Here is a 26,266-nt window from a genome sequence, read left to right as displayed (position 1 = left end):
TAATAAAATCTCATTTTTGTTCATCTCTTATTAAAAAAAAACAGCCGATGGCTGATCGTCTCGGAGATAAGCCGCCTAGAAGTGAAGAGTGTTATATAGTACCTTATATGCACAGTCCCCCTTTCCAAAATATTTTATGCATTAGATTGGTTGATTAAAGCAGCTCGTCAGCACTCAAAGGTTTACACCTCGTAAAGCAGAAGGATGGTACGCGATCAGAACGATGCAGGAGACGGCTACAAAATCTGCGATCCATACTTGATTCCTTTACTTTTGTATAAGGAATGCAGTATAGCAACTGTTTACACGCACTGATATTCAATAAAGCCGGAGTTTATGTGTGCAGTTGGAATCGTTCAAAACTTTGTCACCTAGTCGCTCCAAATTTCCCCACCCCACTCACCGTATAAGGCACATTTTAGAAGTTCCCGGAAGGGGAGTGACCCGGGAATTTGCCATTTTCCTTGTGACCAGACACCAAAACTATAAAAGTGATGGGATCATGATACAAAAATATTCTTCCCGAAAAACATTAAAGAGAAAGCCAGACGAGCTCAGAAACAGCGACCACAGAGCGCATTACGAAACGGCCAGTGTCTGCCAGCAAGCAGGTGAGTGCGAGGTGTCAAAGATCTCCTATAATTAACGTATTCGGTATTCAGTAACCATAACAAATTTGTACAAGCTTTGAATGTGAGGTTTGCAGGACACATTAACTGAGAGGACGGGTCATGTGTTCCCTTTAAATTTATTTTCCTTGCAGGTGCACAACTTCTCGGGAGAGGAGTTACTTATCAAAACTTTACCGTTACTCCTTTCCATCTTCCGCCGCTAAAACAGTGAAACTTATACGACTGCGGGCGTCCGTCAAACTGTTGAGTTCGAAAACACGACACTTTGTTTTAACAAATTTCTGGTGAAGTGATCAGATTTAAAGTAACTCAACGCAAATTGCTACAAATGCAAAATCAAGTCAAATACCATAAGTCCGCTTGGATGGCGTGGCAAAGTAAAAAAAAAAAAATCGTTAAATACTGAAAAGGTGACGAACGGGAATGGCAAAAGTTTTCTGAGCGAAGTAAAGAATTTTGATCTTAGTGAATTAAAAAATGCACAGCTTATTTTTTACAACAAAAATACATATAACTTGAGATGGAGTTAGAATATTAAAAAAATATTTTTATTTAGTATTAGTCAAACAAAATTGTGTACAGTAAAAAAGAAAAAAAATGTAATGTTGTTTTTATTTTCCAATGAGGTGAAAGTTTCATTTATAGGTCAAAACGGAAAGGATATAAATACTAATCGATACATGAACCTGTACCCAAAATAATGTGGAAGTGGGCTTTGCTATTAAGAAATTTTAAGCTTGACAAGCACACAGTGAATAAACACAAACCCTGAAATTTTATTTTGGTTGATTTGCGATCATACACTAATCGTGCCACACAGGTGTTTAGTGTGAAGTTCCTTCCCTTGCAGACAGCACATCTTTACACTGCGGGCACTGAGCCTAAGGAAATGTTGCACTCAGCAACACCTATGACGTTGGCTCAGTCGCAGTGAAATAAAAAGCGTTGGTTCCCAGGATGTAGCAGGTAATACATGTATCTGTGACTCCCAGGCGGAGACGATGTTAATCTTCATCGGCTTGCACTTGATGTTACTATATATGGCAACTGTTAGTCAGGCAGTCCAAATTTAATAGTTTTGACGTAATCTGTCATGTCTGCGTGGATTTTCTCCCGAACGCTCTGCGTTTTCTTGCACTTCAAAAAGACTTGCTGGACTGGTTAATCTCCAACTCCGAATCTGGCCGGTGTGAGAAATGTGACCAGGCGTCCTGTCCAGGGTTGGTTCTACCGCTGCATTGTGCCTAGGTAGTCACCACACCTGCAGCCCTAAATTTAATCAATGCGGTCTTAATATGTGGATGGGTGTTCTTTCAACCTTAAGCATAAGTGCATTTTAAAAAATGCATTATAATGGTAGCGTTTTTGTTTGTTGGTTAAAATTTGTTGCTGGATATTTTTTTGTGCATTGTGTAAATAATGGTAAAACGAATTATATTTCCAAGTTGAATTTTTTAGTACAGTAATCTGGATATAGTGTTTCCAAAAAAGTCAAAAATTAAACTAAAAGCCGAACCAGTTCAGAGAGTTATATGAAAAGAGAGCCTCGTATATATCAAAACAGCAAAAAAAAGTCCAGAACCTGCAGTGTTCATACTGGATACATGGAAACCCATTTGCGCATAAAAATGCGAAGATACTGTAAACAGATTACGGTATATCTAAACACAAACTTTCACCAGTGAATGCAAATGAGCTAAGGGCTTGTGATCCTTCTGTATTTAGGGGGGTTGCCTTTTATATAACATTGTCTTTGGTAAATTCTGTTTAGTCAATGTGCAAACTAATGTCAAACGCTATACTGTTAAATAAACCAAAGCGTGACAGCAATGTGTGCGTTGTAAGGATATAATTTTATTTTGTTCATATACGTTTAGGGTGACATTAAATGATTGAACATTACAAAGCGCCTTCATTCACATTGTTGAATAGAATTCACGGACGAACTTAAGGACAGCCTATACGAAAGGTTTTCCGAGTTATAGAAATTGTTACACAGTAACATACACGTTTGTGTAAAGGGAACTCAAGTGACGCACAAACACGCACACACAAAGTACGTACGCACTGCAGCCAACCCACCATTCCCTCCTCCTTCCCCGTCATTCTGATAAGATGGGTCCAAACTGTATCACCTGTCTATGGTATCGTACGTAGCCTACCTTTAAAGTTTCTGCAGTGAATTAACAATAGGAAAAGACGTAACATTATGTGGCTAGATTTTAACTGGAAATAGTATACGAATAAGAAAGATCCAAATCAAGAAAGCCCCATCAGAAAAGATTAAAAAAGTGTATTGTTCACGATCTTGGAAGCGAAAACAAAAGTGATACAAAAGAAACTGACTAAAGAACAGACCAAAACTGTGCATGAGACTGTGCTATGAAAATGTAACGGATGCCATCTAGTCTGCACTGTAAATCGAAGGCTCTCGATTAGAGACAGCGAGTCCTGAACGTCCCCGCCCCGCCCAGTCTGTCCCAGCGCGCTCCGCACCTGTGCGCGAGTTGCCACAATCTCATTAGTCTTATGGACAGTTTCGTGCAAACGACCTCGTGTCTGTTAGTCAAGTCATTTCTTTACTCGAGATTCAGGCATTCAAAAAATATTAGAAAATTGGACTCCTATCAACGAAGCTCACCTGAACTAAATAATTAAGCAATCTAAATCGTTGGGGTATGTTTGAAATGTGTTTAGAATAATATGATTTTTTTTTTTAGGCTGAGATCCCATCTTAAGTCCCTGAGCAATACTTAGACGCGGAAACAAAAATGTTGTGCCCCTGGCACTATCTGCGAAAGAAGAAGCACTTCAACAACACCGTTGACATCTTGGATCTGAACAACAACGTATCGAATGGGAAATTCAGATTCACATCTAAAGGGTGAGTACTCAGAGTAGAAATGTAATAAAATGTGTTAACGAGAATAAATAACTGCATCCCACCGATCGCTCTTCTGACACTTGTATTCACGTCTTCTCGCTTCATCCTGCACAGAGATGACCCGCAGCTCATTCAAAAAGATGAAGCATTGAAGGAAAACCTCAAAGTGAAGGACGTCTTGGAGGTAATGCCCTGTTTGCTTTCTTTAATATTAGAACAGCTTTATCATTAAGAGAATTTAATTGAATGTAGGCGGATTTCACTTTCAAAATATAATTTTAGAGATATAAAATACTGTAAGAAAAGATAAAATTGGTTTCATTGTCTTATTTCTATACACTCTTAAAAAAAAAGCCGGAATGGCTTTTCAGAGTGATGCCTTAATGGTTCCCAAATGACCCATCCACATGAAGGTTCCAGAAGGGACTTTTGTTTATTTAGATCTGTAGCAGCCTATACAGTAAATAACCATGACTGGATGGTGACACATTTGTGAAATAGCAATGGCTCATGACTTTAAAAGGACTCTTGCTGCATACAATAACACAGACTAATTCCAAGTTTTCTTAATCTATTAATGTCCTGCTAGGTAGCCTACCAACATTATAGATTTCTGTTTTTTTCTGTATTTATTAAGAAGTTTGTCAAAGCACCAAGAACCAACTCCATTTTGCAAAGAATCTTCCCAAAAAGAAATGGTGCTTTGTCAAGCAATGGCTCTACAAGAAATCACACAACCTAGTAAAGGACAATAAAATGCCATTAAAGAACCAGTATTTTTAAGAGTGTTTGTGGGTTTTATATGTCATATGTAGAAATGAATGTTTAATTGGGTTTGGTGTCTCAGAAAAGAAACTTGAGAAGTAGAAACAAATTAGAGAAAATAAATAAATGAAAATGGAGTTGTGCATTTTACCAGAGTACAAGGATCAATGTGTAAAATTAGTACAAAATGAATCTCATACATTACATGTGTTTTAATTCCTTGGCATGGCAAAAGTTGACTGTAGCAGCCTAATTTAGACAACCCCGATTAGTTCTCAACTGGTTCTGTTTACACTTTTATCAAATGAGTAGAATGTCACTAGGGGAAGGACACTATACAGTAGATCTCCTGCTAGAAATTAGTCCATTCTAAGTCAGCCGCATCTTTCCCATTTGTCTTTTGACAGAATTTGGAGAAACATACTGGGACCAAGCCACACTCAAGATGCCCATTCATAAGGCTGAAAAATATAGAGAATGGAAATGTCACTCAGGATACTCTGCACCAGAATGCAGTTCAGGTCAGTGTTGTATATTAATGTGAAGTCTGATAGCTTTTGAAGGAGGGACTGATATTTCTTCTGTTTCATTCTTCTTTGGAGTGCTAGCAGATTGTGTTACCATCCACAATGTCTGGTTTACATTAGATGACATTTTTCATGAATCCCTTGACCTATAGGTCAAGCTACTTATAATGATATTTGCCCACTCTTTGACTTTGTTTAATTTGTCTAGTTTGGTACATGGTGGCCTGAGGTGTTGGGTTAATGAGCATTGAGCTAATTAATCACATTTAGTTTTACTTGTCCTGTTCCAGTTTTCCCAAAATATCTGACCTGGACAGGCTATGGTACAATCTTGTTAAAAGAAAATACATATTTATGTTAAAGAGTTAACATGTTATATGTTATGGAGTTAAAGGAGTGTTTTTTAGAATCAACGTACTACATTTTCATTAGCATCCAAATATGTTCAGTTTAGCTTAATTAAAGACTGGAAAAAATCTTCTTATGTGATCCAATGTGAGTTGATAGTGAATTTGAACATTAGAAAAATTTTGACAAGAACAAACAAAACTCACTAATCCTATGCAATTTATTCCTCCAAAATAACATCAAGTCTAGTTTTGAAGGTCCCTAAAGGTCTAGTTTTGATGGTTCTTAAAGTCTTCTTGTTTACCATACTATTGGTTGTATGACTAAGATTCATTGGATAGGCTTCAAGTTATGTGTAACCCCATACTGAGATAGGCCAATTTAGAAAATAAATGACAGATGGATGGCTTCACACATTATCTTTCTCTTCATCTGTCTATACAATACAAGGGGTGATCCCATTGTTTAGCATGATCTGTTAAGAGAAGCACTAGTTATACCAAACATTTTTCATTTTTCAACATAATTCCAGTGAACACTAAAACACAAAGCTTCTAAGCTTTTTTATCTCACTCAAATGAAATGTTTATCTTGTTTCAGTAGCCACTCTTCTGTTGGTAACTTTACATCGTCATCTGTGATACAGCAGTAGCCTTGAAAATGAAGAAACAAATGGTTGTTACACATGGCCAGTTCTGGAGAATTTTGGGTGTGGAGATGGCATCTCTTGAAAGTCATAGTTTCAGTCTCTGTCACCCTTCCATTGTGATGATTTGCCTATGCAAATCAGTGCAGTACTGATGAGTTATGTGAGAATTTTGAGGCATGTAATCAATAGGGACAACACCCTTAAAGTGATAATAAAACTGTGCTCACAATCATGCTGGGACTGGCTTGGACCTTGAATTTCACTGGTGCAGTGGCGTAGCTAGAGTTCATGCTGCTATGGGGTAGGGCGGTGCTTCAATTTGCCATCCTCCAACATATCTGAATATGTTAACCTATTTAAATAGAAAATTAAAATGACGTATAGATAAAAAATTAAGATACATTTTGCATAGATTTATTCATATATAGAGAAACGGCAATAATTTTTCACATATAATTATTTATAAGCATCAACTAGACAAGAATATAGTAGAGATGCACTGATAAGCTGTATTCTGATTATTAGTTTAATATAATTACATTGTGAAAACCAGAACCAGTGTAGTGTACAAGTAATAGGTGGGGTTTTTTTCTGCGCAGAGCAAGAACGGGTTCGGATTGATAACGAAACGAAATTATAAATTGTAAATTAGTTGTATATCTTCCTAGAAATTATTATCGGTGTAATGTTTATGTTTATTTTTGTTATTGCCTCATAAATTTCAACTGCTGTGTCTGATGCCGTCACAGAAGGATAGTCTGAAAATTATTTTTGAAGCATTGGTGGATGAAAATCAGAGAATTTTACTTTTTTCATTCATGAGTGATATTTTTCCAAACCCTGCTGCTTACACACAAATTGTACTGAGCCTTTTGGCCAATAATGCTGCCCCCAAAAATGTGCCGCCCAGGGCGGACCACTCCCTCCACCCGCCCCTAGCTACGCCACTGCATTGGTCCTGGAGAATCTTTAGTCTTCTGTTGTTATGATTATGGGTTATACTCTGTGTGATACATTGAGGTTTTATGCCTTAAGTTTTTCAAAGTCTGAATTTATTACCGGATATAGTGATGCCTCACTTTAGGAGTCAACATTATTAGTACCTAAAATGCATAGACCTTGCCGATCTTTAATTCTTTATGAAGCATGAATTCAACTGACCCATACTTAATGCCTATAATGCCTGCAATCACACACACTGTAATCCTTCAGTTCCTCATCATGATTTACTCTCTAGTGGAAGCATTTTCTTCTGTCACCATTGTGAAAGCCCAGCTAAGCCTTCAATTACTTCTGAAAGACATCCTGCCACAGTCTTGTTTTGCAGCCCAATTCTTAACTATGATATTAACGTGAACCAGACTAGGTATATTGTTCTCCAATGTTGGAAATTCAGTGGTAGTGTGGCACTTGAATTTGTAATTTTGGCATTCTTGTTGACTTTGTTATGAAAGAAGAAATGTAACACGCTTGTAATTCTCATATTTAAGTATGCAGGAGCTGATCTTTAGCTACTTACAAAATTAGCACTGTAGAATTTCCTTTTCTGGTCTAGGTTTAAAACTTTTTAATCCCACCTCATGTGTGCATATGAATATAGTGAAGCTCTGACTGTTTCCAGAAGGCACTGAGCTTTGACTGAGCTGTATCGCTTCCACCATATAAGAAAGAACATTTAAACCCTCCAAAGATCAAATGCTTCCAAAAGAATTTGAACAGGATCTGATTTTTAGGACCATTTTAACAAAGCATTGTCAAATTAAGTTAGTTCATATTTTCTTGATGCCTTTAAGAAATTAACAGTTTACTTGAGACACTACATTTCTGGTGTAAACATCTCTCATTTGTCCTGCTTTAGTAACAGTATTGTAGCATCATTGATTATCAGAACTTACAGTGTGTGTAGATTTCAAAACCAAAATATTGCTCACTTGCCATTATACAAAAAGGTACTGCAATAACTGTTATTTATGTATTTATTTTTCAGAATTTGCCTTGTAAGTCAAAGACATGTCATGGGTCCATTATGACCCCCAAAGTACTGACCAGGGGCCCCAGAAGCAAACCAGTGCCACCTGAAGAACTTCTGGTTCAAGCCATTGAGTTTATTAACCAGTATTACCATTCCTTTAAAAAGTAAGGCATCTCATTATTTCAGCATTTTTCATTTTAACAAGATTACTTTCATTTGCATTAACAATGTATTTTCCTTAATAAAATTGTTAAAGAATGTTGATGCCCTTTTAGTACTTTGCAGTTTTAGTTGTTATGTGGTTATATTCTAGTTACTTATAATAATCATTTTCAGACATCCCACATGAAGAGACTTAGTTTATGGCTTAATTAATTTATATTTGTTATCTTCACATGAAAGCAAAATTGTGCCTACGCCCCAACCGGGTTACACCCTGGTGGCCAGGACTGGTTGCTGCACCCAGACACCTTCTTTATCTTCATCCAGCCTTACCTCCATTTTGTCGTTATGTGGCAACAGAAATTACCAGGTTATTACCTGGGACTCCTTTAGGATTCATTTATTTCAGTATATAAATAGACTCCACCATTAATTAAAACCATCATTAATAATGAAAACTACTGAATGAATGGTGGAAGTTTTAAAAAATTAATAGTTGATGGAAGAATGTAAAAAACTACACAAGAAATAAATGAACTCCGCATTTCCTGAATATACACTCAAAGCGTCCTACACACTAACCTTACAATCTCGACTATGGGGCATCAACGTATTGCTGAGTCTGCATAAACATACTGCTATTAGAGTAACCTAATGATGAATGGCTGACATGATGTCTATGGGTAGTGGGAGAAAATTGAATTCAAAACCACTGAAGGTGACAATAATTATTACTTACTGTATTATTGTCTCAAAATATTAATCACAATTCTCCCAACCATTTTCATTCTAATTTTTGTAATATTCTATCTTATTATTTATTTTTTGAACAAATAGGGACATCCACCTTGAGACTGAACCATTCACTTGTAACAATTTATTATGGAGGATATAGTCGGACTCACCTCGACGTACAGCTTGGACTCTGGAACCAATCTCCTTGAGAGGGGCTGGACTTTGTACCACTCTGGAGTTGCCCCCGGTGAGAGGCGCCGAGCAGGTGTGGGTATACTTATTGCCCCCAACTTGGAGCCTGTACATTGGGGTTTACCCCGGTGGACGAGAGGGTAGCCTCCCTTCGCCTTCGGGTGGGGGGACGGGTCCTAACTGTTGTTTGTGCGTATGCACCGAACAGCAGTTCAGAGTACCCACCCTTTTTGGAGTCCCTGGAGGGGGTGCTAGAGGGCATACCTTCTGGGGACTCCCTCGTTCTGCTGGGAGACTTCAATGCTCACGTGGGCAATGACAGTGAGACCTGGAAGGGCGTGATTGGGAGGAATGGCCCCCCCCAAAATGAACCCGAGCGGTGTTTTGTTATTGGACTTCTGTGCTCGTCACGGATTGTCCATAACGAACACCATGTTCAAGCATAGGGGTGTTCATATGTGCACTTGGCACCAGGACACCCTAGGCCTCAGTTCGATGATCGACTTTGTGCTCGTGTCGTCGGACTTGCGGCCACATGTCTTGGACACTCGGGTGAAGAGAGGGGCGGAGCTGTCAACTGATCACCACCTGGTGGTGAGTTGGCTTCGATGGTGGGGGAGGATGCCGGTCAGGCGTGGTAGGCCCAAACGTGTTGTGAGGGTCTGCTGGGAACGTCTGGCAAAGCCCCCTGTCAGAAGTAGCGTCAACTCCCACCTCCGGCAGAACTTCGACCACATCCCGAGGGAGGTGGGGGACATTGAGTCCGAATGGGCCATGTTCCGTGCCTCTATTGTTGAGGCAGCTGACCGGAGCTGTGGCCGTAAGGTGGTCGGTGCCTGTCGTGGCGGCAATCCCCGAACCCGTTGGTGGACACCGGCGGTGAAGGATGCCGTCAAGCTGAAGAAGGAGTCCTACAGGACCCTTTTGTCCTGTGGGACCCCGGAGGCAGCTGATAGGTACCGGCAGGCCAAGCGGAATGCGGCTTTGGTGGTTGCTGAGGCAAAAACTCGGGCGTGGGAGGAGTTTGGGGAGGCCATGGAGAACGACTTTCGGATGGCTTCGAGGAGATTCTGGTCCACCATCCGGCGTCTCAGGAAGGGGAAGCAGTGCAGTGTCAACACTGTATATGGTGGGGATGGTGCGCTGCTGACCTCGACTCGGGACGTTGTGGGTCGGTGGGGGGAATACTTCGAAGACCTCCTCAATCCCATTAACATGCCTTCCAATGAGGAAGCAGAGCCTGGGGACTCAGAGGTGGGCTCCCCCATCTCTGGGACTGAGGTCACCGAGGTGGTCAAAAAACTCCTTGGTGGCAGGGCCCCAGGGGTGGATGAGATACGCCCGGAGTTCCTCAAGGCTCTGGATGTTGTAGGACTGTCTTGGCTGACACGCCTCTGCAACATCGCATGGCCATCAGGGACAGTGCCTCTGGATTGGCAGACCGGGGTGGTGGTCCCCCTCTTTAAGAAGGGGGATCGGAGGGTGTGTTCCAACTACAGAGGGATCACACTCCTCAGCCTCCCTGGAAAAGTCTATTCAGGGGTCCTGGAGAGGAGGGTCCGTCGGATAGTCGAGCCTCGGATTCAGGAGGAACAGTGTGGTTTTCGTCCTGGTCGCGGAACAGTGGACCAGCTCTATACCCTTAGCAGGGTCCTGGAGGGTGCATGGGAGTTTGCCCAACCAGTCTACATGTGTTTTGTGGACTTGGAAAAGGCATTCGACCGTGTCCCTCGGGGAATCCTGTGGGGGGTACTCCGAGAGTATGGGGTACCGGCCCCCCTGATAAGGGCTGTTCAGTCCCTGTACGATCGGTGCCAGAGCTTGGTCCGCATTGCCGGCAGTAAGTCGAACCCATTTCCAGTGAGAGTTGGACTCCGCCAGGGCTGCCCTTTGTCACCGATTCTGTTCATAACTTTTATGGACAGAATTTCTAGGCGCAGCCAGGGCGTTGAGAGGGTCCGGTTTGGTGGGCTCAGGATTGGGTTACTGCTTTTTGCAGATGATGTTGTCCTGTTTGCTTCATCAGGCCGTGATCTTCAGCTCTCTCTGGATCGGTTCGCAGCCGAGTGTGAAGCGGCTGGGATGAGAATCAGCACCTCCAAATCCGAGACCATGGTCCTCAGCCGGAAAAGGGTGGAGTGCCCTCTCAGGGTTGGTAGCGAGATCCTGCCCCAAGTGGAGGAGTTCAAGTATCTCGGGGTCTTGTTCACGAGTGAGGGAAGAATGGAGCGTGAGATCGACAGGCGGATCGGTGCGGCATCCGCAGTAATGCGGGCGCTGCATCGGTCTGTCGTGGTGAAAAAGGAGCTGAGCCGCAAGGCGAAGCTCTCAATTTACCAGTCGATCTATGTTCCTACCCTCACCTATGGTCATGAGCTATGGGTAGTGACCGAAAGAACGAGATCGCGAATACAAGCGGCTGAAATGAGTTTCCTCCGCAGGGTGTCTGGGCTTTCCCTTAAAGATAGGGTGAAAAGCTCAGTCATCCGGGAGGGGCTCAGAGTAGAGCCGCTGCTCCTCTGCATCGAGAGGAGTCAGATGAGGTGGCTCGGGCATCTGATCAGGATGCCTCCTGGACGCCTCCCTGGTGAGGTGTTCCGGGCACGTCTAACCGGGAGGAGGCCCCGGGGAAGACCCAGGACACGCTGGAGGGACTATGTCTCTCGACTGGCCTGGGAACGCCTTGGGATTCTCCCGGAAGAGCTAGAAGAAGTGGCCGGGGAGAAGGAAGTCTGGGCATCTCTGCTCAAGCTGCTGCCCCCGCGACCCGACCTCGGATAAGCGGGAGACAATGGATGGATGGATGGAGGAAAATATTTAATGTAAAGTTGTTGCAAATGCATTCATACTGATCTCTTTTTGCCAAGGCCTAAGACCGAAGAGCACCTGGCTCGCGTGGAAGCCGTGACTAAAGAGATTGAAACCACAGGAACCTATCAGCTGGAAGTAGCAGAGCTCGTCTACGCAGCTAAGCAGGCCTGGCGCAATGCTCCCAGGTGTATTGGGAGGATCCAGTGGTCCAACCTTCAGGTAGTAGAATGTCAATTGGGATTAAAAGAAGTGGTTGTATTCAGTTTGTACAAAATAATTATTGATTAAGTGTAAAGGAACTGTCTGTGTATAAGGTAAAGAATGCATGGTTGTCCATTAAATAATCACTCAATAAATGTTTACTTCTAGGTATTTGATGCACGAAGCTGCACCACTGCACAGGAGATGTTCCAGTTTATCTGCAATCACATCAAGTTTGCAAGCAACAATGGGAACCTAAGGTAAGTGGCAGTAGACTGTATGGGCAAACATAAAGGTCTGATATCATGTAATATGAGAGCTGAGAAGATCGTTCCTCCCCCAAACTATGCGACTCTTCAATTCCACCCCTTGGGGGTTGGAAGGGGGTAAACATTAACATTATACAAAGGTATTGTGTGGTTTTTTTTTACCTGCATTATTATCACTATCTATCTATCTATCTATCTATCTATCTATCTATCTATCTATCTATCTATCTATCTATCTATCTATCTATCTATCTATCTATCTATCTATCTATCTATCTATCTATCTATCTAAAGCACATGAATTTAAAATGCACCACTTACTCGTCCATGTTGCCATCAAGATTCAAGAGGCAGAGTGCAACTCATGATTATTTGCAATGCACAAGGAAAAAAATAATTTCATGTATTCTCTGCCTATTACTGTTGCACTGGGATGGAGGTGAAGGTATGAGTGGGGTTGGTGCATGGCCCAAGACACTGCACTGATAGACAAAAGTCAAAAAATAGACAAAATTGACTGATCTCGTGTTTGCTTTCTTACATCATTAAAAAGGTGCAAAAGCTGAAATGCTGCCACCTTCTACTGGTAACTCAGTGGAGCACCAGATGCCATCTAATCCAAAGTTCTGTCTAAGAGCATCCATAGACCTGCAGCAGCAATATGAAATTCAGAATTTTTCATATCTAAATCTGCCAGCACTTTACCACTATCTAAAATATGCAATAGAAAAAAAAAAATAAAGTCTGTTGAGACCTACACCTCTTACATATATAGGTGTCATATCCAATACCTCCATACCTGGATAAGGTCTAAGGTACTACATACTGTATAAATGGTGCTGCTGTATAAAATAAAATGAGGAGCTATACAATGGTCACTAATATCAATGACCTGCTGTAATTCTTTTTGTTTGGACACTTTAAAATCAGGACACAAAAATCTAAGGCTGTATTTTTTCTTAAGAAGTAGCTTTGTGGTCCCCAGACACTGGCATTCATTGGAGCAAACACGTTTTCCATTTTGTTTTTTTTTCAATGCAGATCAGTTATCACCATCTTCCCTCAGAGGACAGACGGGAAACATGATTTTAGAGTTTGGAACAGCCAGTTGATTAGATACGCTGGCTATCTGATGCCAGATGGATCAATCTTAGGAGACCCTGTCAATACTGAATTCACTCAGGTGAGGGGGATTTGATGACTATGAACAGATTGAGACAGAAAATATTCAGGGCAATCCAAAAGAAAAATCAAATGTAGAACAATAAAAACACTAAAAATTTGAGGTCTGCAAGCGAAACCACTAAGCAAAGGAAAATATTGTTCAACTCCTGACCGAATTAACCACAGATTTATTTCTTTCTTACTTATGTGCTTATTTATTAGGCAGTTTCAGCACATATTTATATATTGCAAAATTTAAGAGCAGATTTGAGACACTCTTGGTTATCAGACTCTGAGATAGATTTGAAATGCTCACCTTGTGGGATCAAGTTCATCTTCTTATACTCTACAATATGTTCATGTTTTCTGCATAAATAGTTCTATTTTTCAAACATTATGTTTTCATCATGAATATAAAAGACAATCCTAGAAAGGTAATGTTATTATTAATTTCACTTGAGAATTTGTTTAGTTATGGCAACATGTTTGGCTTGCCAGTATTGGATGTTAGTGTACAGTATATAGTTAGTTAATAGATAACAGAAGGTTCTGCCTTGTCCCCTACAAGCTAACATATAAAAGGAAGGTCCTGACCAATTACCATGTTGTTCTGAGCAGTAATGACTCAGTTACAGTGAATTGAAATGGCAGGGTATATACAGTACAGTAGCTTACTGACAATGGAATAGCCCAATGGCATGAACCCATCAGTATTAACAGCACAGTTGTAAGTGTAGAAGATCTAGACGTTAAGAACAGCAATCTCTTTAAAGGAAACCATTCCTTTAAGAGACAATTTCTTCTTTTTAGATTTATGTAATTAAAAAAATGACTTATGTTTCAAACAAAGTTACTTGGATTTTAGAGTTTGTTCTCGAAAGATGTTAATCATTCTAAACACCCAAACCTCTGCAATTCAGGTAGTTGCATGACTTGTTACATAAACAAAATACAACTACAATCATTGATTAATTGTAGTAAATGAACCCACCAGCCAATGAGAGACAAGTACAGAACTGGCAACCATAAACCATTGAGCACATTTTGCTGCCAGACCGTTATGTTAAACAATATATAATACAAACTTTGGGAAAAAGCGGTAGCTTCTTGCCTGCGAGCCATTGATTGATTTTTTTTTGCTCATTTCCAGATGTGTATTCACCTAGGGTGGAAGCCAAAATTTGGTCGCTTTGATGTACTTCCTGTGATCCTTCAAGCAAATGGTGAGGACCCAGAACTTTTTGAGATTCCTCCTGATATAATTCTTGAAGTGCCAATGGAGCACCCCAGGTATGTTTTTCTGACCCCAATATCTCTCTACTGACTTGTACTTTCTATTAAATACATTGAAGTTATCTATTTTAAAATGTTCTTGTTTATCATGGTGCCAGACAGTGGAGATGTGTAACATATTGGTCAGATATGAAATTAAGAATTTCATTATGTAATGAGCATGTGTCAATACTACTGCTTTTACTGTACTAATGGAATGATGGTGTTGAAGTGCAGGCATTAATTCACAGTATATACAAGCGGCAAGGCCAGAAATATATGAAAGTATGTGGCTTTTGGTGAACCCCTATTCTCAACCTGTTCTCAAATTTCAGCAGAAATAATATGTGTAAAAATGCCAATCCCCCCATTTGCAATTAAAATATAAGGTAAATCATGAATGTGGCATTGTAATTTTCGGAAAACCGTTCTTATTAAATTTAATTAGGAATATTTTATATGATTTGTTATACTCATGGTTAGGGTTAGGATTAGTAGCAACATTCATTCCCTTATTTCATCTTTTTTCCTCTTGGTAACACTCGCTAGCTGAACTGGTTATGGTCAATAGTTTATCTCTTTTTCTCATTTTTAAGTCCCTACCATAAAATTCCTTCAACTCTGATTGAGTGAGCCAGCTATTTATCTGGGTGGCAGCCCTGGTGCTCATATGGCTTTGCACCCTCTATATAGATATGGCAATAGGCCAAAGAGGAAGTAACACAGGTTTTGGAATGTGTATCAAGAAACACATGTACATGACTCCTTACCAAATAGGAGAACTGCTCATAAAAGCAGGAATAGCTTAATTTCTTCAAAATGGGACAGCTTTTCAAGTAATGATGTATAGCTCTACAAAATAACAGTAAGGAAAGGAGAGAGTCTCTATATTTAAATAGCTTAGACAGCACTTCTTCTGTGATATCACTTTTTAAAATTTCTGCAGGAGTACAAATATAACTGTGTGTCTTTCCCAGCATAGTGTTAGTTGTTCAGGCACATTCCATTCAGTTTCAAGATTATTTACATTATTACATTCTGTCTGTTCCGTGGAAGTCTATTCAAGTCAGTATATTAAAGGGATATACAACCCAAAAAATATATTTTTTATATATTACTACCCTGTGTAGTTTGCAGTGATGACTAAGAGAAAACAATATTTTATGTTTTCATGCAGAGTGGAGAAAAAATGTTTGATATAATACAATCCAGGAGTGACTAATGCTGTACTACAGTAAACAATGTGAAAAAAATGTAAAAAAAAAGTCCCACGTCTCTTGTGCTGCATAAGTACAAGTTATTCAATTGTATGCTCAAAAAGTGTAAAACACATGCTGTTTTACTAAAATAATAAAATGGAATCTAAAGCCACTTGGGATTGACAGTTTGATTTGAAAGTGTACCTCATTTCCTTTAACAGTAAGATGCATGCCAGTTTCAGCATCAAATTATGTAAATGTAACATGGTTACATTCAAAAGAAGTTAATTAGCAGCAAAAACAGGTCACTAATTAAGAAAAGGGTTAGAATGAAAACCTGCAGCTACTGTGGTCCTCCAGGACTGGAGTTTTGGATCCTTGGTTTATACCACTGCTTAAGCCGCCAAATAGTACATTTTTCCTTGCCTCTACTTCACTGAGCAGGACCTCCATTTCACATTTGCTGAAATTCTTTTTTTTACACATGCTTTTGCCATTGCCTTTTAACAAAATACTGAATGGAAGGGGCTATTTATATTGATTTGCATATTCAGATAGGCAAAATTCTGGGAGGAGTTGGGGTGCAGCTGTAGGCGCTTGCATGTGAGTTAAAAGTCAAGTTGATTGTGATTTTTAAAGGGAAGGTGCCTGGAACTTTGCTTAAGTACAGTTTTATGCATCTGAGTATTTTATTTGAGTACACACATTTCTAGTTTTGTATGTATTCCATGTTTTAGTGTGAATTCTACACAAGGCATTATACATGAGACCCTTGGTCAGCCAAGACCATTTAAAGTATTACCTTTCTGCCATATTCTGTTAGCAATAGTATGTAACCAATAATGTTAAAGGTCTTTTGCTTTTGCAATCAGTTTCTTGTATGTAACTGGACAATTGTATAAAAGGGGCATGGCACTACTTCCTCATTTGTAACACTTAACCACTGCCAGCTTGGTTCATGTGTTTCATGTGTTACCTCTTGCAAGACTTAGAAAATTAAAAAAAAGATTTATTGATGCTTCCTTCTGCCTGCGTTCATTGTCTCAGTTATACGGGGAGATCAGGTCACCCAGTGAGGGTGATGGTCATTTCTTCCTCATAGCCATGAGAATAATGTCAAGTAATCTCCAGCTCACAGGGTATGTTTGTTTCCGCCATAAGCTGTCAAGTAACAAGCACGCAGTACGTTCAGTCACTCTCAGTGTTAAACAGCACAGACCAGCTGACCACACATCTCCAGCTACCAAGCTGCAACGTGTGATTTGTATCTCGGTCAGAGCACAGGTTCGTTTTGTTTGCCCTGCATTCCAAGGATGCTTGTCGCCCAGTACAGGTGTGCAGCAGCGGCCCTCCACACAACCTTTAAGGCAAAGGAGAACCTTTTGATCTGCTCTTAACAGCTAATAACAGGAGTCTAAGATTCAGGTCACGATTTACCGTTGATTTTTATATAGGCCCCACCAGATAGGGGAGATGCAAACTTAATTAATGTCAGCCATCCTGGGTCTGTTACTTAGTATGATTCCCCCCAAGCCAGGTGTTCTGATTTCCTTCTGGCAGCAGTAAAGAATTTACTGAGTGACAGAATGGAGAAAGACTAAACCACAAAATGTGGATCCCGAAGCACTGTTAGAGGCTATCGTAAAAGAAGTAGACAGAAGTGAAGTTTAGCGGATTTGGGTTACATGTAGAGCTAAAAAAAGACAAGTGACAGGTTGATAGAAGTTCACCTGCTGAAGTTGTCATTTGTAGTACTGAACCGAGAACGACAGAGCAGAGCAACAGAAATCAGAGTAAGATGCTACTTCATTTCAAAAATTCCATGCTTCTAAAGACACTATAATTTCTTTTAGGAATACTTTTGTAACATTTTTTAAACGAAAACAAAACTGTTCCTCATAAATCAGATTCACTTTTTGTCCAGTTTCATTGACAGTGTTCAGCAAAATTCTTGACTTTATCAGTTGATCAGTTCTGCTTTTAATTAAAGCCGTCTTTATTCCACAACTCCAGTACAGAATGGCCCACAGTTTGTGTTTATCTTTTGAAGATGTGTGTTTAGGCAAGAAGGCAAATGCACTCTTCTGAACCTAATTGTGAAAAGTTTGCTTGCTTACATGATCCATTTTTTAAAAATATGTTTACTAGAAGGAAATCACAGAGTGCTATAGCCTGCTCTGACAGCTTTAAGGACACAGCAGGCATCAGCCTAGGATGACATGATATGTCCTTCCACTGCCTTATTTTTTATGAAGTGTGTTTGAAAATAGCCACTTGTGGATGACAAGGCAAAGTGCATATTAAACTGAGGACACTCCTTGTGTCGTACATCATTATTGGCACACTTACATGAGATCTGTTAATATGCAATTAAGATGATCAAATTAGCACTTTAAAAGGTATATTAAATAGAAACAATAAGGTAGTTAAAAGTACTGATAGCAATGTAGCCTTTTAAAACTTTTTAGAAAAGTAAATACATGATTGCTGTTACACTCACCAATCAGAAAGAAATTTTGATTAGAGTAGAAAATAACTGATAAAGAAGCTGGTTGCCATAAAACTGACAGTTACAGGACCAGTGTTAGGAAATATTGTGTGGAAAATCCTGGAAAGTCCTCTGTCTTATGTATGTGAGGTTCACTATGGGATGGTGCTGGATACAACACATTTTACCATACCCAGGGCCAGTGCCACCATTAAAACGAATTAGGCACTCACCTAGGGTTCAGGTCATAAGGGGTGTGGGGGTCATAAGGGGTGTTTACAGCTGCGTGGGTTAGCTACCTAACTGTCGCTTGGCACACTAATAAGCTTGGCCTAGGGCCCAAAATAACCTTGCACCAGCACTGACCATAGCTTCTCTCATTGTACTAAAAATATTTCAGCATGCATTCAAATTAACTCCAAACTGTAGTTAGGAAGCCATAAACTGAAATTGCTGGTTTTCTTTTGGTAGTGATTTATCCTGTATTTCACTTTTGTCTTTTTATTTTTATTATTATGGTTATTATTATACCATGCTTTAACTTTTGCCTGAAAACATGTCTGAAGTCCAGAAAATCCTGGCTCTGCCACTGCCTTTGCGGCCTTTGAATTGACAGTGTGGTTTAATAGCTAAGGTGATGGACTTTAAACCACAGAGTTGCTCTTCAGTTCCCACATCTGCTTCACTGTATAACTAACTGCTGAAAAAGTTGCTGTATCCAGTGGTGCTCAAAATACAACTAGCTGCAACTTAAACTGATGTTGTAAAGTGTCTTAGATTTAGAAATCAGCCGTACAATAATTATAATATTAAACTGCATGTCAGTATTTCTCTTTTACGTGAAGTTTTTAAATATCATAACTATTTAAATAAATTTAGTCTTTAGAGTCTTAATGTACTTTTACCACAGGCAGTGTGAATTGACACTGTTAGCAGAACCCAGTTTTTTTTATTCCAAACCCATTTTAATGTTGAGAAAGAGGAAGAAGGAAATCTGTTGATCTGTTGACATGACGAGGAGAGTAGTCGAGTCTGCATGGATTGTGTGACACAACTAACTTGAGATTTTGTTCATGAACGTTTTTTATATTGATTGTGACCTAAACTAATGTCATTCGTTTTGATTTGTATTATGAATTCATTTTCAGTTTTTTAAAGTTATTTTTATAATTTCGACAACAATTCATTTTTCATTTTGCTCGTTATCGTCTTTTCTTTATGTAATATGCAGTTTGTGTCACGTGAGTGCATCAGTAACATCATAAGCAGAAGTTTCACTATAAATACAGAAACTACCCAACATAATGCCATCACTTGGTGGACACATCCCTTTAAATTAAACCTACTGGTATTGTTAGTTTATTTCCAAGCAGGCCTAGCTCTGGGTTTGTCCCTGACGTCTCTTGTGATTCACTCTTGTGCTTTGTTCGCTGATTATCACTTTCCTTTTGGTTCAGACCTCTGCCTGTCCCTCACTACGTGCCTGCCTGACGTGACATTTCCTCATCTCCCGGCATCTCACTATAATTTGTGGAGACGCTATCTCAACGGTTTGATATTGTTCAGTTTTGGTCACAGTTGGGACCTGTTTTATCGTAAACTTTGTTATGTCTGTTCTCCATGAAAATATGAGATTATTTTTTTTCTCAGCCATTCCTACAAGCAACATGGGTTAAGTAACATATAAAAAATAACATTTTTGTGTAACGTAAACCTTCAAAGATGGCAATGCGGTGTATTGAGTCAAGAAGTTAGAGGAAAGCTATTAGACAAGTGACTGAGTAGTTTTTGACCTTTTGCTTTAAGATAATGTTTTGTGATTTTTGGCAATTGTTTGTTTAGCTCTTCTTTTAATTTTTATAGTCTGCCTGTTAAACATCTATTCTTTGTCTCTCACTTTGAAAGAATTTTTATTTTTCAAGTTCCTCTTTCACTTCTTGCAGTAAATCAAAATTTTGCATTTTTTAATGGCGTTACAATTACAATGAGAACAGACCATTCATCCAGCATAGCTCGTCAATCTCTGTTTACCTAACTCTTGCAAAAAAAACATAAGAGCAACTGTTTCAATCCCTCTTATTTTATCTCATGTTCTTATCTGTGGCATTGTCATCCTGTTGTGTCACTTTACTTTGGCATTTTCTCATCTTTAAGATTTGACTGGTTCCAAGAGCTGAATCTCAAATGGTATGCCCTGCCAGCTGTGGCAAACATGTTGCTGGAAGTTGGTGGTCTGGAGTTTACAGCCTGCCCTTTCAATGGATGGTACATGGGCACAGAGATTGGAGTCCGGGACTTCTGTGACTCCCAACGGTACAACATTCTGGAGGTAAAAAAATGATCATTACTCCCTATAAAACACCTGAGCATGATTATTCTTAAGGGGTACCAAGAAATAATTCTGAAATGTTAATAGCTGTGTAAGTGTTACATCAATTACATGTTTAATGATAACATTTAAACATTTTAAGATTATTAAAAGAGGTCCATCATTGACTGTAATGATTGAAATGTGGTGTTCACATTCTTAGTAATATATACTATATTCTCAGTTTTTATCAGGGAAGAGAATATTATGAATATTGTGATGTGTGTGCATTAATTAATAATATTTCTGCATCTTCATTAGCAGTATATTTACTTAGCTTTAGTTTTAGCGTGTTTATTATTTTAACACTCACATATGTCAAATTTGAATACTTTCCCAGAAGCAGCATTCCTTCATCTCTGCCAGCCTGTTGAATTGGCAGGACTTTTTTTCCATTTGTAAAATTTTGTCAATGCTTGTAACTTCATTTTCAAATTGTGTCAAATGAAGACAAATGTATCACTTATGTGCATTTCATGCCACATACAGGAAGTAGGGAAGAAAATGGGCCTGGAGACTAACAAGCTTGCCTCACTGTGGAAGGACCAGGCTCTGGTCGAGATCAACATTGCTGTGCTCCATAGCTTCCAGGTCAGTATTCTACTTGGCTGCTGTCACCCCAGGAAAAGGGATGCAAGATGCTTGGCTAGAAGGCCTGGTTAGTTAACTCAACTTCAGCTTGTGAAGTTTTAGATGTTGTGAATGAATTTCAGTATGCTATCGGTGTAATTCCAAGTTATAAATAGTGGGCTAGGTGCTGAAATTAATGTAGTAAAATTAAATGTTACTAATTTACCAACCAGTGACCAATAAAGTTTGTGCTTATAATGCATTGTTTCATTCTTATTTGTGGAATTTAAATTTCATTCAATTTTCTGGTGGCCTCTCATTAAATGAAAACTTCATATAAAATAGGGATTGAGCAATTAACAATATCTTATTTAGCAGTATCTTGGAATTGATTCATCATTAAAATATATTTCACCTTACAAAAGTTGTATTGTCATTTTTTTATTAGATGCAGTTTGAGGACTTTGTACAAACCCCAGCTAGCACTTTAACCCCTTTGAAGGCTAGTGGCCAGTTGGAATTCTGCCATTCTGCAGAGTGTACATTACAACAGAGAAATGTGCTACTGTCAGCGCACAGTGCTATAGGTCAGGTGTTCAAATAGGCTACAAGGGATATTCCACTAGCAAAACTCTTCCTTGAAGGAGTAATCTTAATGTGGAAGAGTGTCAAGGTGCACAAGTCCTCCACTAGCAGTACTTACCTTAATGTAATCTGTAAGATGATGCTACACGTGAAGGAGATTCAAAAAGAAGTGTATAAACTTTGAAGGAGGGATGTGAGCATCATTTCAGTTTATTGTCCCTGCCTTTTTTCTTCAAAGTTTTTACCCATTAAGCTCTCTTTGCTTTCGCAGAAGAACAACGTGACCATCATGGACCACCACTCAGCTTCTGAGTCCTTCATGAAACACATGCAAAATGAGGTGCGCCTCCGTGGTGGCTGCCCCGCTGACTGGGTCTGGCTGGTCCCACCGATGTCTGGCAGCATCACACCGATTTTTCACCAGGAGATGCTCAACTATGTTCTGAGCCCCTACTACTATTACCAGGTGGGGCTCAGTCTCTCTCTCTCTCTCTCTGGCTTATCAGAAGATATATTTGCCCCCCAAGTGATGTTTTAGGCTGCTCGACTTCAGGCTCTATTAGGGTTCAAATTCACATCATCCAACCCCTATTAAATGGCCCAGATATGGTGGCTTGATAGCAGTTACTGATACCTCTGTTTCTTCAGGAACTTAGCAATAAATGTTTCACATCTTTTGTGTTGTTAAGGTGGACCCTTGGATCACACATGAATGGAAGGATGAAAAGAAAAAGCCAATTAAACGTCAGATCAAATTCAAAGACCTGGCTAGGTGAGAACACATGGAATCCAAGTTAGAGGCAGCTGTCAAACTTTGGGAACTCTCCTTCAGGATTCTTTTAATTGCCGAACATGTTCTCTTTCAGAATGGTCTTTTTTGCTTCGTATCTCATGCATAAAGTTATGGCTGCACGAGTGAAGGCTACCATTCTGTATGCCACAGAGACAGGAAAATCAGAAACCTTTGCAAGGAAGCTGAACACCGTGCTGAACAGTGCCCTCAACTCCAGGGTGAGATGGAATTGCTTGAATTGTTGAGGAAAAAACTGTGGGCACCTGGGCGTCTCTGAATTAAGAGCTAGGAAGGGGACCTCCTTGTTACATGGCCTGAATGCTTTAAGGTTTACAATCTAAGCTGTGAGATGCATAGGCCAAGAACCAACATAAAGGTGGTTGTGTCTGCTGTGTGACTAGTTCAGAGTTAAGATGAAAATTACAAATATGTCTGTTGTAGAGATGCAGCCCCCCCACACCAATGCATCACTGGTTATTCAGCACATTGGCCAGCTTTAAGGTGAAGTAACCTGTTTGCTTTCTCAGCATTGTTCACAATGTGCTGTTTGCCGGAGGCCTAGCTTATACGATGCACATTGGAATTTATCACAAAATCATTGTAAACTTGAGATCATCCTGCAGATCTTTATATAATGTATGTATGTATTTTATATTATTTAATATGTAGTAGGTTTCTCCTACAGTATCAATACTGCATTAGAATAAGCCGTTATGACACATGAATGAATAGCTTAATGAATATTTTACAGTGTGTGACAACAGTCCATGAGTAAGTGTTCAAACAGTAAGAAAGACTGTGGACATGCTCAAATTATTTAGGGCTGTCCAATGACCCGTTTGCACCCACATCTCAGCAGTTCTTTTCAATGACACCCATCTGAGCTCAAACAACAGGTTAACCTGTGTTTTCTCCCATTCTCATCAGTCTGTGATTCTTTTTCTGTATTGCCATCATACTTCTGTTGCCTCTATTACCCACCAAATTGCCTGTTAGGTTGGAGTATTAGTAAATTATTTGATTCATAAAAAACATTAACTTGGACATTTTGAGGTAGGGTGTGTTAAAAGACTTTGTTTAACAATCCAGAGGGAAGTGAGATGGTGAATTACTGTGTGCTGCTGACTCGCAGCTCTGTAACGTTTGGCTCAAAGTCTGGTCATTATCTATATGGAATCTGCATGCTTGTCTTGTTTTTACATGGGCTCTTTCCAGCTACTGCACTTTCCTCCAAAAAGTGTACACATTAAGGTCACTCTTAACTTAATCTATTTCAGGATTGTCAAAAATCAGAGTTCATCCCAGCAGCTGCAGGTGCAAAGCAGTATCCATCCCTAGACAGGGCACCCTTCCATTATTATACTGGTGCCACATTACATGACCTCCATATAGAGATGATGTCTAACCTGACAACTGCAGTCACCTCAGGATGTCAGGTCAAACAAGTAAAAATCACAGGGCATGATGAATATGATGAATCTGTGACAACTTTCAAGCATAGTTTCACATTTCCAAAGCATTGCAAGTTTATGACATAATGACGTGACAGACCCGATGCTGCACAAATGCTTTCCTGTACAGCAAGTTCAGCTGCCATCTCTGCCCTTTTTTCTGTTTGTGAAACAAAAAACATCCGTGCTCCTCATTGCTTGTAGCTGCCATACTTCTGTTTTAGGACTCCTTGATTTTCAGCTCTCATGCATACACAGAGCTACCCCTACAACTTTATGGCAAAATTAAATTAAACTAATTTTTTTGAGGTGAGTCACAATCTGGTTGGAATGAGGCTCTGGGGATGTAAAATTACATGACAGATAGTCACAGCATGCTGCAGCATGCAGTGACTGTTCTGACGTGCTAAAATTATGTAAATCAAGTCTGAAAAGACAGGTAATGTGCCACGGCCTTTAGGCACACTTGCCACACTCACTCATGTAAAGCTGTTTTCAAATCGCCCATTCAAAATTAGATTAACGCTAAACTGCCCAGTACCTCTGGGACAATCAAATCTTATCTTAGATTTAAATTGAGGTTTATAAGCTTGACTGATTGGTCTGTTCTCATCAAAATTGCTCTTACGGGCAATGTGTCATGTGATAGTCTATGGCTGGCCTTTACCCTGTACTAGGCTGTGCCAGCTTAGGCTATGGCTCCCTGAGACCTTGCCCTGGAAAACATAAGTTCAAAAAAGATGTGTATAACATTAAGTGTTATATATAATCATTACTTAATAACCACTGATAGTCGTAGGGCATTCAGCAGTAGTGAACACTAGAAAGCAATCAGAGCTGTGCAGCATACTAATCAGGGCATATAGTATTCATACTAGAGATATGCATATATGGTACATGAGTAAAAAAGTAAGTGTATATACAGTAGATGGCCAGTTAACTAACTGATTATGCAAGAAAAGCTTGAACCTTATGTAGTCAAAACTCAAAAGCCTGGTGTCTGTGTGTGGGTGACAAAAACTGGATGATATTTATGCCATCGCAGAGTTCCTAGCTTAGACACTGTCTTGTAGGCTCACAGCTCACAGGGTACAGCCATCATGTCCAAGGGGGATTGTTGTAGAGTTAGTGATGGGTTTGCCTTAAGAATTGTAAGAATGCCAAAAGACATTCCTAGGGTTAAAAAAAATCTGAAACTCTATTGATTGGGAATTTTTTATTCTTGGAGCACCTTTGTAAATGTTTAGCATAGTTTGTGTGTTGAGTATAAAAATAAACACATAAATATACTCCTGGATAGACTTAATTCAATTCAGGGCACCAGAGTCCATCCTCAGGCATTTGGCAAAAGATGGGAAATAGTCCTGAATAAGACGGTCCATCCCAAGCACACATCCACTCTCACTCTCAAGTTTAGAGTCACCATCTAACATAACCCATTTCTCTTTGGATTTGTGTGAGGAAATCCCAAACAAGTAAGAATAAACTTTGTAGGCAAAATCTGTAATGAATTATTATTATTATTATTATCTGGACACAGAATATGAATCCAGAACACTGCATCCGTGAGGTACAGTGGCTGTACTAACCATTGTATGGACAGTAAAAATGTAGTTTATATGATGATATACAGTATTTTATATAGGTAGTAATAATATACAGGTAAAATTATGTTACAACGAACTGCCAGGGACCTAAAAAATATTTCATTGTAATGAAAATTTAGTTGTAATGAGATTCTGTATTTGTTGCTATAGTGCTTTCTTTAACTTGTGTCCAGGTGTCTGCAATCATTTCAATAGCTTCTTTCATGTTAATTTTAATCTTTTCCTGTTTACAAGTTATGCTGATGAGAATTTTTCTCAGCATTTCCTTGCGATAATACACTTTCAGGCTACGAATGATGCCCAAATCCAGTGGCTGAAGCACTGCTGTGCAATTGGTTGGGAGGAATTCAATGCAAACATTATCTAAATGCGGAAGCATGTTGTGGGCAACACAGTTATCAGTCAGAAGCCGAATCATCCTTTTCTTCTTCTTCATATTGTGAGGTACCCCCCTCCCCCCACCGAACGGGAATGTCACGCTGAAGTGCATCCCGAAGCGTAATTGCCTCTGTGTAAGATTGTTTGTCCATTGCCGGGGCAGGGCAACAGCAGGCTCACAGCGGAGCAGTGAGGCGCCACAGAAGCGAATCCTAAAAGATCAGGGTCATGCTATAAGTCCCCG

At 39.7% G+C, this 26,266-nt stretch overlaps 1 protein-coding gene across 1 annotated transcript in view; it reads left to right on the top strand.

The window, feature by feature from the left end:
• Window positions 1–211: 211 nt before the first annotated feature.
• Window positions 212–26,266, top strand: part of nos2b (nitric oxide synthase 2b, inducible) — a 45,586-nt gene continuing 19,531 nt past the window's right edge. The window contains exons 1-14 of the mRNA XM_028807106.2: window positions 212–611; window positions 3,353–3,516; window positions 3,631–3,700; window positions 4,689–4,802; window positions 7,793–7,941; window positions 11,734–11,896; window positions 12,047–12,138; window positions 13,189–13,330; window positions 14,462–14,601; window positions 20,425–20,599; window positions 21,128–21,229; window positions 22,065–22,259; window positions 22,483–22,565; window positions 22,660–22,804. Coding sequence (XP_028662939.1) covers window positions 3,404–3,516; window positions 3,631–3,700; window positions 4,689–4,802; window positions 7,793–7,941; window positions 11,734–11,896; window positions 12,047–12,138; window positions 13,189–13,330; window positions 14,462–14,601; window positions 20,425–20,599; window positions 21,128–21,229; window positions 22,065–22,259; window positions 22,483–22,565; window positions 22,660–22,804 — 1,683 coding nt within the window. The 5' untranslated portion in view covers window positions 212–611; window positions 3,353–3,403. The remainder of the gene's footprint in view (window positions 612–3,352; window positions 3,517–3,630; window positions 3,701–4,688; window positions 4,803–7,792; window positions 7,942–11,733; window positions 11,897–12,046; window positions 12,139–13,188; window positions 13,331–14,461; window positions 14,602–20,424; window positions 20,600–21,127; window positions 21,230–22,064; window positions 22,260–22,482; window positions 22,566–22,659; window positions 22,805–26,266) is intronic.

The sequence above is a fragment of the Erpetoichthys calabaricus genome, chromosome 8 (genome assembly GCF_900747795.2).
Source record: "Erpetoichthys calabaricus chromosome 8, fErpCal1.3, whole genome shotgun sequence".
In the NCBI taxonomy this organism is placed as follows: domain Eukaryota; kingdom Metazoa; phylum Chordata; class Cladistia; order Polypteriformes; family Polypteridae; genus Erpetoichthys; species Erpetoichthys calabaricus.
The sequence above is the reverse complement of the archived record's forward strand: the minus strand, read 5'-3'. Positions and strand labels throughout refer to the sequence as shown.